Source organism: Peromyscus californicus, unplaced genomic scaffold (genome assembly GCF_007827085.1).
Source record: "Peromyscus californicus insignis strain IS unplaced genomic scaffold, ASM782708v3 Scaffold_7__1_contigs__length_154581171, whole genome shotgun sequence".
In the NCBI taxonomy this organism is placed as follows: Eukaryota; Metazoa; Chordata; class Mammalia; order Rodentia; family Cricetidae; genus Peromyscus; species Peromyscus californicus.
Genome location: NW_026294595.1, coordinates 86,133,534 through 86,145,491, shown reverse-complemented (window position 1 = coordinate 86,145,491; position 11,958 = coordinate 86,133,534). Strand labels below are relative to the sequence as shown.

The 11,958-nt window shown below is 38.7% G+C and overlaps 1 protein-coding gene across 1 annotated transcript; it reads left to right on the top strand.

Moving 5' to 3' along the window:
* The first annotated feature begins 10,401 nt into the window (after positions 1-10,401).
* Positions 10,402-11,346, top strand: LOC128100962 (olfactory receptor 4K3-like). The gene has a single exon (XM_052723692.1). The coding sequence runs from the start codon at positions 10,405-10,407 to the stop codon at positions 11,344-11,346; it is 942 nt and encodes a 313-aa protein (XP_052579652.1). The 5' UTR covers positions 10,402-10,404.
* The last annotated feature ends 612 nt before the right edge of the window (positions 11,347-11,958 follow it).

Below are 11,958 nucleotides of genomic sequence, written 5' to 3'. Positions count from 1 at the left end.
TGGACCAGAGGTGAGTGTCTGGGTTCAGCCTAGACCCCATCCCTGGGCACCAGCCACTCTGGGGAAGACCTGCCCAATTTGGCCCCAGGTTCTGGCCACCAGGCAGGTTCCCTTCTAGCCCTACCGGGAAGGCTCCCATTCTCCAAGACCCCCGGCAGACCCTGCAATCTCCACGCCCTGCCCCCACGCCCATTTGCCCAAGACCCCAGCCACTTCCTGAGACTTAGAGACCGGCCCCCAGCTCCCATCCTGCTCCAGACTTCCCTTCTGGACCAGAGGTGAGTGTCTGGGCTCAGCCTAGACCCCATCTCTAGGCACCAGCCACTCCAGGGAAGACCTGCCCAACTTGGCCCCAGGTTCTGGCCACTGGGCAGGTTCCCTTCTAGCCTTACCAGGAAGGCTCCCGTTCTCCAAGACCCCCGGCAGACACTGCAATCTCCACGCCCTGCCCCCACACCCATCTACCCGAGACCCCAGCCACTTTCTGAGACTTAGAGACCGGCCCCCAGCTCCCATCCTGGCCCCGACTTCCCTTTTGGACAAGAACTCCCATCCTGCCCCGGACTTCCCTTTTGGACAAGAGAGCTCCCATCTGGACAAAAGAGAGAGCCTCCCTAAATCTGTCAGCTCTGTCTGAACCAAGTGCGCTGATAAGACCAAGAACGAACCACAAGGAGATGGGCAGATGTCAAGGGAGAAATAATACAACAAAATGAATAGCAATAGAGCATCACCAGAAACGAGTCCTCCTCCACCATCTAGACCTGAACATCAAAAATTGGAAGAAGCAGTGGAAAATAGCCTTATGAATAGCATCATGAAGAAAGTAGAGGCTTGTATAGAGGAAAAGACAAAAAAAATGGGAAGAACGCTATAAAAAAAACTAGAGGAAAGGACAAATAAAGCAGAAGAAAACAATAAAGTCCTGGAAGAAAACAATAAAGCACTGAAAGAAAATCATGAAAAAGCAATGAAACAAATGAAGGAAACAATCCAAGACCTGAAAAGGGAAATAAAAAATGAAGAAGACACAAAAAGAGGGAATGCTGGAAATAGAAAATCTGAGTAAACGATTGGGAACTTCAGATGCAAGTATAACCAACAGAATGCAAGAGATGGAAGAGAGGATCTCTGGCATTGAAGATACAGTAGAAGAAATAGATTAATCAGTCAAAGAAAACACTAAAGCCAACAAAGTCATGAATGTCCAAGAAATTTGGGACACCATGAAAAGACCAAACCTATGAAAAATAGGGATAGAAGAAGGAGAAGAATACCAACTCAAAGGCACAGAAAATATATTCAACAAGATCATAGAAGAAAACTTTCCTAACTTAAAGAAGGAAATACCTATGAAGATACAAGAAGCCTATAGAACACCAAACAGACTAGACCCCCCCAAAATTCCCCTCGCCACATAATAATTAAACAACTAAACATAGAAAGAATATTAAGAGCAGCAAAGGAAAAAGGCCAAGTGACTTATAAAGGCAAACCCATCAGAATAACACCCAATTTCTCAATGGAGACTTTGAAAGCCAGAAGGACCTGGACAGATGTAATGCAGACACTAAGAGACCATGGATGCCAGCCCAGACTAATATACCCAGCAAAACTTTTAATCATCATAGACAGAGTGAACAAGACATTCCAAGACAAAGCCAGATTTAAACAATCCTTATCCACAAACCCAGTCCTACAGAAAGCACTAGAAGGAAAATTCCAACCTAAGGAAGTCAGATACACCCTCGAAAACACAGGCAGTAGATAAAGCCACAACAGTAAACACCAAAGAAGAGAAGTACACACACACTACCACCAAAGAAAAACAGGAATGAACAATCACTGGTCATTAATATCCCTTAATATCAATGGACTTAATTCACCTATAAAAACACATAGGCTTACAGAATGGATATGAAAGCAGGACCCATCTTTCTGCTGCATACAAGAAACACATCTCAAATTCAAAGATAGACACTACTTAAGAATAAAAGGCTGGGAAAAGACTTTCCAATCAAACGGTCTTAAGAAACTAGCGGGTGTAGCCATCCTGATATCCAGCAAAATAGACTTCAAACTAAAATCAATCAAAAGAGATCAAGAAGGGCATTACATACTCATCACAGGAAAGATCCACCAAGATGAAGTTTCAATTCTGAACATTTGTGCCCCAAAGACAAGGGTACCCACATATGTAAAAGAAACATTACTAAAGCTTAAACCACATATAAAACCCCACACATTAATAGTGGGAGACTTCAACACCCCACTTTCACCACTGGACAGATCTCCCAAATCGAAACTTAACAGAGAAATAAAGGACTTAACTGATGTCATGACTCAAATGGACTTAATCGATATCTACAGAACATTCCATCCTAACAAAAAAGAATATACCTTCTCCTCAGCACCCCATGGAACCTTCTCTAAAATTGACCACATACTTGGCCACAAAGCAAATCTCAACAGATACAAAACAATTGGAATAACCTCCTGTGTTCTATCAGACCACCATGGTTTAAAGTTAGATTTCAACAACAACAAAAATTACAGAAAACCTACAATCTCATGGAAACTGAATAATGCTCAACTGAATCACCAATGGGTTAAGGAAGAAATAAAGAAAGAAATTAAAGACTTCCTAGAGACAACGAAAATGAAGACACCACATACCCAAACTTATGGGACACTATAAAAGCAGTGCTAAGAGGGAAATTCATAGCACTAAATGCCCACATAAAGAAGTTGGAGAAATCTCACACTAGTGACTTAACAGCACACCTGAAAACTCTAGAACAAGAAGAAGCAAAGTCTCCCAGGAAGAATAGACGCCAGGAAATTATCAAAGGGAGAGCTGAAATCAATAAAATAGAAACAAAGAGAACAATACAAAGAATCAAAGAAACAAAGAGCTGGTTCTTTGAGAAAGTCAACAAGATAGACAAGCCTTTAGCCAAACTAACCAAGAAACAGAGAGAGCGCATCCAAATCAACAAAATCAAAAATGAAGAGAGGGACATAACAACAGACATTGAGGAAATCCAGAGAATCATCTGGTCATACTTCAAAAACTTGTACTCCACAAAACTGGAAAATCTAAAAGAAATGGATAATTTTCTGGATAGGTACCACATACCTAAGTTAAATCAAGACCAGATAAACTATTTAAATAGTCCATTAACCCCTAAGGAAATAGAAACAGTCATTAAAAGTCTCCCAAGCAAAAAAAGTCCAGGACCAGATGGTTTCAGCACAGAATTCTACCAGATCTTCAAAGAAGAATTAATACCAATACAATACTGGCAAACAGACTCCAAGAGCACATCAAAACAATTATCCACCATGATCAAGTAGGCTGCATCCTAGGGATGCAAGGGTGGTTCAACATATGAAATTCCGTCATGTAATACACCATATAAACAAACTCAAAGAAAAAAAACACATGATCATCTCACTAGATGCAGAAAAGGCATTTGACAAAATCCAACATCCCTTTATGATAAGAGTCTTGGAGCGATCAGGAATACAGGGAACATACCTAAACATAATAAAGGCAATTTACAGCAAGCCAACAGCCAACATCAAATTAAATGGAGAGAAACTCAAAGCAATTCCACTAAAATCAGGAATGAGACAAGGCTGTCCACTCTCCCCATACTTATTCAATATAGTACTTGAAGTTCTAGCCAGAGCAATAAGACAACATAAGGAGATCAAGGGGATACAAATTGGAAAGGAAGAAGTCAAGCTTTCCCTATTTGCAGATGACATGAGAGTATACTTGAGTGACCCCAAAGATTCCACCAAGGAACTGATACAGCTTATAAACACCTTCAGCAACATAGCAGGATACAAGAGCAACTCAAAAAAATCAGTAGCCCTCCTATATACAATGGACAAAGAAGCTGAGAAGGAAATCAGAGATACATCACCCTTTACAATAGCCACAAATATCATAAAATACCTTGGGGTAACACTAACCAAGCAAGTGAAGGACCTATATGACAAGAACTTTAAGTCCCTGAAAAAAGAAATTGAAGAAGATGTCAGAAAATGGAAAGATCTCCCATGCTCATGGATAGGCAGGACTATCATATTAAAAATGGCAATTTTACCAAAAGCAATCTACAGATTCAATGCAATCCCTATCAAAATACCAACACAATTCTTCACAGACCTGGAAAGAATAATACTCAACTTCATATGGAAAAATAAAAAACCCAGGATAGCCAAAAGAATCCTGTACAATAAAACAACCTCTGGAGGCATCACGATCCCTGACTTCAAGCTCTACTATAGAGCTACGGTAATAAAAACAGCTTGGTACTGGCATAAAAACTGACATGTGGACCAATGGAATCGAATTGAAGACCCTGACATTAATCCATACACCTATGAACATATAATTTTTGACAAAGAAGCCAAAAGTGTACAATGGAAAAAAGAAAACATCTTCAACAAATGGTGCTGGCATAACTGGATATCAACATGTAGAAGGCTGTAAATAGATCCATATCTGTCACCATGCACAAAACTTAAGTCCAAGTGGATCAAGGACCTCAACATAAATCCAGCTACTCTGAACCTGCTAGAAGAGAAAGCAGGAAGTAGTCTTGAATGCATTGGTATAGGAGATCACTTCCAAAATATAACACCAGTAGCACAGACACTGAGAGAAACAATCACTCAATGGGTCCTCTTGAAACTGAGAAGCTTTTGTAGAACAAAGGATATAGTCAACAAGGCAAAGCAACAGCATACAGAATGGGAAAAGGTCTTCACCAACCCCACATCTGACAGAGGACTGATATCCAGAATATATAAGGAACTCAAGAAATTAGACATCAAAATGCCCAACAGTCCAATTAAGAAATGGGCTATAGAACTAAACAGAGAATTCTCAACAGAGGAAACTCAAATGGCTGAAAGACATTTAAGGAATTGCTCAACATCCCTAACTATCAGGGAAATGCAAATTAAAACAACTCTGAGATACCACCTTACGCCTGTCAGAATGGCTAAGATCAAAAACACTGAAGACACCTTATGCTGGAGCGAATGTGGAGCTAGGGGAACTCTCCTCCACTGCTGGTGGGAATGCAAGCTTGTACAACCACTTTGGAAATCAATGGCACTTTCTTAGAAAATTGGGAATCCATCTCCCCCAAGATCCAGCTATACTACTCTTGGGCATATACCCAAGGAATGCTCAATCATACCACAAGAGCACTTGCTCAGCTATGTTCATATCAGCATTGTTTGTAATAGCCAGAACCTGCACACAATCTAGATGCCCTTCAACTGAAGAATGGATAAATAAAATGTGGTGCATATACACAATGGAATACTACTCAGCAGAGAAAAAACAATGACATCATGAGGTTTGCAGGCAAATGGATGGATCTAGAAAAAATCATCCTGAGTGAGGTAACCCAGACTCAGAAAGACAAACATGGTATGTACTCACTCATAGGAGGATACTAGATGTGGAACAAGGATGACTGGACTGCTACTCACATCACCAGGGAGGCTACCTGGAAAACAGGACCCCAAGAAAGACACGGGGATTGCCCAATGATGGAGAAATGGATGAGATCTACATGAACAGCCTGGACTTGAGTCAGGGTAATGAAGGGCGAGGGTCAAGGGAAAGAGAGCTTGGGGGAGCGGGAGATCCCAGTTGGATCAACAACAGAGAGGGAGAACAAGGAATAGGAAACCATGGTAAATGAAGACCACATGAGAATAGGAAGAAGCAAAGTGCTAGAGAGGCCCACAGAAATCCATAGAGATATCCCCACAATAGACTGCTGGCAATGGTCGAGAGACAGCCCAAACTGACCTACTCTGGTGATGGGATGGCCAAACACCCTAATTGTTATACTAGAAACTGAGGGAACTGGATGCAGAGATCTATGGCTAGGCCCCGGTTTTAGCTCTGGGAGTCTAATTAGCGAGAAAGAGGAGGGTTTATATGAGTGAGAATTGCTGAAACCAAGGTTGGATAAAGTACAAGGACTAATAGCCAAATGAATGGAAACACATGAACTATGAACCAATGGCTGAGGGGCCCCCAACTGGATCAGGCCCTCTGAATGGGTGAGACAGTTGATTGGCTTGATCTGTTTGGGAGGCATCCAGGCAGTGGGACCGGGTCTTGTGCTCATTGCATGAGTTGGCTGTATGAAACCTGGGGCTTATGCATGGTCGCTTGGCTCGGCCTGGGAGGAGAGGACTGGACCTGCCTGGACTGAGTCTACCAGGTTGATCTCAGTCCTCGGGGGAGGCTTTGCCCTGGAGGAGGTGGTAATGGGGGGTGGGCTGGGTGGAAGGTGAGGGGGGCTGGAGAGGGGAGAACAAGGGAATCTGTGGCTGATATGTAGAACTGAATTGTATTGTTAAAAAAATATATGTTTTTGTCAGTTTCCAAAATTGTTGGTTTCCATAAACCCATATTTTATACATTGAATTCACTTAATTTTTGTAAGAAATATCTACTAATATTCAGTGTTGTCTCATTTGGATAAGGATGCTGATAAAGTTACACTATGCATATTTTATACATTTTTACAAGCAAAATAATAGCTTGTGCAGTAATTGCTGATAATTACAATTTAGGTATGCCAACTAGGAAAAAAAAAACTATGTAGCACTTTTATTTTGTGATCAGCAGAATTTGCTGCAATTCCATCTCAAGTGAAATTTCTTGAAAGGTATACTCCCTAGTTTTCTAAAACAGTAGAAGAAATGTTTGTATTCTATGTAGTTAATATTTGTGGAATCCACTTCATACCTGCCAGTATCACATCCAGTTACCGAGCACACTGAACATCCATCATCAGTCATGTGACCAAGATTTGACACAGTTTGTCATGCATTTGGAAATATTTTCACAGCATGAGGTTTGTTCTGGTCATATCTTAAATTTTTACAGTACATGGCTGCATAACTACAAAAAATTGATTCACTTTAATTACAGTCATACAGTAAGAGACCAGGCAGTAGAAAGCTTATCTTTAGTCCTTTTCTGAGAAGTGAATAATTTTGAAAAGTTGTCTAATTCTAATCATTGCTGGGAGGACTAACAGGAGGTTAGTCTCTTCATGTTTCAACAATTATGTAGCACTGAGTATCACCTTAAATGGAGAAATCCCTAAGAGATGTCCAAAGTAATTATCTCCACCATTCTCATTTGGGTCAGAACACACAACAAGTGAATTTCACCCATGGGGAAATTTCAGGAAGCAAATATAGGACTAAATGAGGGGAAGACTGTCTCTACACAACATGGAAATCTTCATAAGTACACATTAGATGTGTTTTCTTTCTGATCCAAAAGAAAATTTTGTGTTTGGTAAGTCATCTCATCTCTCTGATATTCTTCTGTAAGGCAACTCTTAAAATATTTCTGGTTATCTTTTTTAACCTTGACCCACTATGTATGGAATTGAGAATGATTTCTTTGTCCTCTGTCATTATTATAGGCCAATTCATGTATTTTCTCTACCTTTCTTATTCCATGTGTACACTAGAATGTCATCATTCTAACCGATAGTCCATAAAAGTAATAAACAGCTAACATTGTTCAAATATTCCTTCCCACTTAACTGGATAAAATATTTTTTAAATAAAAGAGTACATAGTAGATAAGATAACTTTCAGATTAGAAATAGGAGTGAAAATGAAAACAAGTTAATTGGGAACTGTGGAAATCATATTAAAAAATTCTGCCAACTTTTCTTTTCTAGGAAAAGAAGAATTAGTCTCTGTAGGGATGAACTTCCTAATTTTTTTGTCAAATGGTCTGTGGTCAGTCCTGAAACCAAAATGGACTCAACATATTGCATTTATATGCATGTACATACAGATATGTACATAAGCTATATATGTAGCAATAAAAATAAAAGAAAAATGGGCTAGTCACTTGAGGAGCAGCACGGCAAGAAAGTGTTGTGCACTTGGGAGAAGTTTGAGGAATGAAAGAGAAGAGGGAAAATTTTGATATTCCACTTTAATTAAAACATTCAAAAAGTAGAATATATATATATATATATATACAATATATATATATATTCAAACAAAACAAAACACATACAGAAAAAAAACTAAAACCCACTATACAATAATCAATCTGCTAGCTAATTAATCTATTAGAAGCTACTAGGATGTGTAAAATGTACAAAACATATTGAAACATCATTAAAACTGGTCTGTTAATGCATGGTCACTCCTATGTATCAGAAAGTAGTTTTAAGATACATTACATTTACAGAGGTTAGATACAGTAGTGCCCTACATCTATAGTACTAGAGGACACAATTTAAAAGGCATTACTTGAGACTTTGCAGCAGAGGTCCCAAAGCACAGTCTGATATAGCTCTGTAAATTGATTACTCTCTCTTAGTAACATCTTTTATGAGTGGTACAGTTCTACCATGATTGTCAAAATTGAGCTCAATAAACCCAACACCAATAGACATGCTACAGTGGAGGAGGCAAGCCCAAGAGGTCTCAACAAAGAAACACTGCCAACCTTAGGGATACTGAGAGTTGGAGAATTAGACTTCTTGGGCAAAAAACACACCAATTGGTTCTCTAACTCCAACTGGTCGACCCTGAAAATATATGTACAAGAAACATCATACACACTGAACAGTTTATATATATATATATATATATATATATATATATATATATATATATGTATATATATATATACACACATACATATAATTACACTTTTTTGAAAAACACACATGCACACACACATATACATGTACCTATATATGTATGCATGTATGTTAAAATAATTAATGAAAAAAAGAAGCCATGAATATGAAGGAGAACAAAGAATAGTATTTGGAAGTATCTGGAGAGAGGGAATAGACAGAAAGGGAAGGGAGAAATGTTGTAATTATTTTATATTAAAAAAAAGAAATAATAAAAAACAAAACCAAATAATTCAGGTTGACCAGAAACTTTTTGAAATGTTGAAAAATAAAAAATTGCAAGAAACTCTTTGCTATGTAATCAGTGTATTTTCCTTAGATATTTGGTAAACCTCTGTAAGTCACATGTGTTTACTTATCTGCCATCATGCTCCTATAGCAGATGGATGTGTTACCTGATGTCCTCAGAACTTTCTTGGTTTTTGTCTTTACTCCACCCTTCTCAGGAAAACAGGAATGTAAAGTAATTCTGATGATGAATTCAAGGATTTCACTGTTCACCTGATCTAGGATAAAATAAAGTTGAATAGCACCAAGAGGATAACTGTTGTGAGTAGAAATGTCTGCCTTGAGTATTGTCCATTAGATCAGTATAAGCATCCTGTCTATGCTTTGATATTAATAATAGTTGCTTACTGAAAATATCACACTCATTCAAGGCTGACGGTCAATTAACAGCTATGCTTACATGCTTATGCAATTTATTCTGTTCTTTATAATAGCAAAGATAATCAGTAGATAAATGATATAATGAGGAAATATACTGGTCACAGATTGATGAATATGATATACTAATCTTGTCAGGAAATTATAATTTTTCAGTCTCTAAGGGCTCTCCAAATTAGTTTATGCAATTTAAGATCAATATTTTCTCCTGCTAAGATTGAACTAATTGTGACTTTTAGAGCTCAGGTCTTAATGTGCTTTTCTATGTTCTTCAGTCAATCTTTTTCTATAGGCATTTTCAGTGGTATGTTGTTAATCAGTTTAGTTGAATAAATAAGTTCTGTAATATGCATTTGTTTATGAGTAACTGTGCACCTGATTTGTACATTTCACTCTGGTACCTATTGATATCTTGTATGATATTCTGTTTTGTTTGCTTCCTTACTGAGGTTTTCTCATCATTTTCTTTATAGTTTTAAGCTAATATTTTAATTAGCTGATGTCACAGAAATAATTCTACTGATGCCCAATGAAATCTTTAAGCATTCTGCTAAGAATGGTAACATTCTATCAGACCATTTGCACTGATATTCAAATGCAACTCCTCACCACTTTACAAATTTAACCCTCCTTTCCATAGTGGAATGTTATGATTGCTAGTGACAAATTCAGACCATTTATTTAAGAAAACACACATTTTTTTTGTTTTCATATTGCTGTCTTGCCTCCTCATTGCTCTCTTACAAGAGAAATTTGCTGATAGAGCACGCATATAATAGTCACACCTGATGCTTCTCATCATGGGGAGTTGCTCTTGGATCATTAGCTTTCACTTGGGCAGCAGTGTCACTCTCATTTCCCTTAGATTTCTCTTTACATTTATGCATTTCTATTCAGGTAAGTTTCAAAGGGAATGTCAAGTTCTACAAAGGAAGGAGAATTCCTCATACTACTAATTCATAATCTTTCTTTCTTACAGGGTACTTCGGAGGACACATTGAGTAAAATGGATGGAGGCAATCAGTCTGTGGTGTCAGAATTTATACTTTGGGGACTTGCACACTCAAAGAATCTTCAGATCTTACTCTTTGTGATGTTTTTGATACTTTATCTGCTCATTGTGTCTGGAAATATTGTCATCCTTGTTTTAATCACCACTGACCGCCATCTCCATTCTCCCATGTACTTCTTGTTGGCCAACTTGTCCTTTGTTGACATGTGTCTTTCCTCAAACACCACTCCTAAGATGATATCAGACTTTCTCAATGAAAAAAAGACCATTTCCTTTGCAGGCTGCATGTCTCAGGTCTTCTTTTCCCATTGCATTGCTGCAGGAGAAATGGTGCTGTTGGTGGTAATGGCTTATGACCGCTATGTGGCCATCTGCAAACCACTCCACTACTTCACCATTATGAACCTGAAAAGATGCACTGGGTTGGTGTTGACTTCCTGGATCACTGGTTGTATACATGGTATAAGTTACATGGTAGTGGTTGTGCGGTTGCCTTTTTGTGGCCCCAAAGAAATTGATAGTTTTTTCTGTGACATGCCATTGGTGATTAAGCTAGCCTGCATGGATTCTCATGATTTAAATACATTAATGAATGCTGACTGTGGGATTGTGGCTGTTACCTGCTTTATTCTGTTACTCATTTCCTACACATATATCCTTATCACTGTTCGCCAGAGCTCTAAAGCTGGTGCATCAAAGGCTCTGTCCACGTGCAGTGCCCACCTCACTGTAGTGATGATCTTTTTTGTACCCTGCATCTTCATTTATGTATGGCCACTAAATATCACCTGGTTGGACAAATTTTTTGCTGTATTTTACTCTGTTTTTACACCTCTCCTAAATCCAGCCATTTATACACTGAGAAATAAAAAGATGAAAAATGCTATGAAAAGGTTCATAAGCAGCTTTCTGTATCCCAAATTAAATTCCTTATAAGAAGGTGGCCTCTTCTTTCTCACCTGCCAATTCCCAAATAACCAACCTGGAGATTTAATATTAATTACAACTGCTTGGATGATAGGTCAGTCTTATTTCTATCTAGCTCCTATAGCTTAAATTAAACCATTTTTTTTATTAATCTAAATTCTGCCAATATGGGGTCAGAATTTTCACATAAACCTGACAAAGCTTAATAAAGGATTCCAAACATACAAAAGCCGAGTCAAGCACAGCTTCTTGGTAACTGCCTTTTCTTGGGTAGCCTCTATTAGCTAGTGGCAACAAAGGTGTGGCTCCTTTAAGAGAGGGCTTCTTTGCTCAGTTCTAGTCACAAAAATGGGCATAGCTCTTTTAGGAGGCCCTGCTACCAAACACTTAAATGGGGTTTATGAGCAGCAGGCAGTGCACTATTTGGTGGCAGTGTGGATCACCAAACTCCCCAGACTTGGAGTGATAAAACTGGCTCTTGCTGTTATCTCCACCATGAAGCTAGGCTCTCAGGGAACCAAGCAGAGTGGAGCTAGCTGCCACAATAGAGACAGAGGTCCTCACCATATTGCTTAATAGATTAAAGGCTCGTGTGGTTAGAAAGAGATTTCAGATATGCCA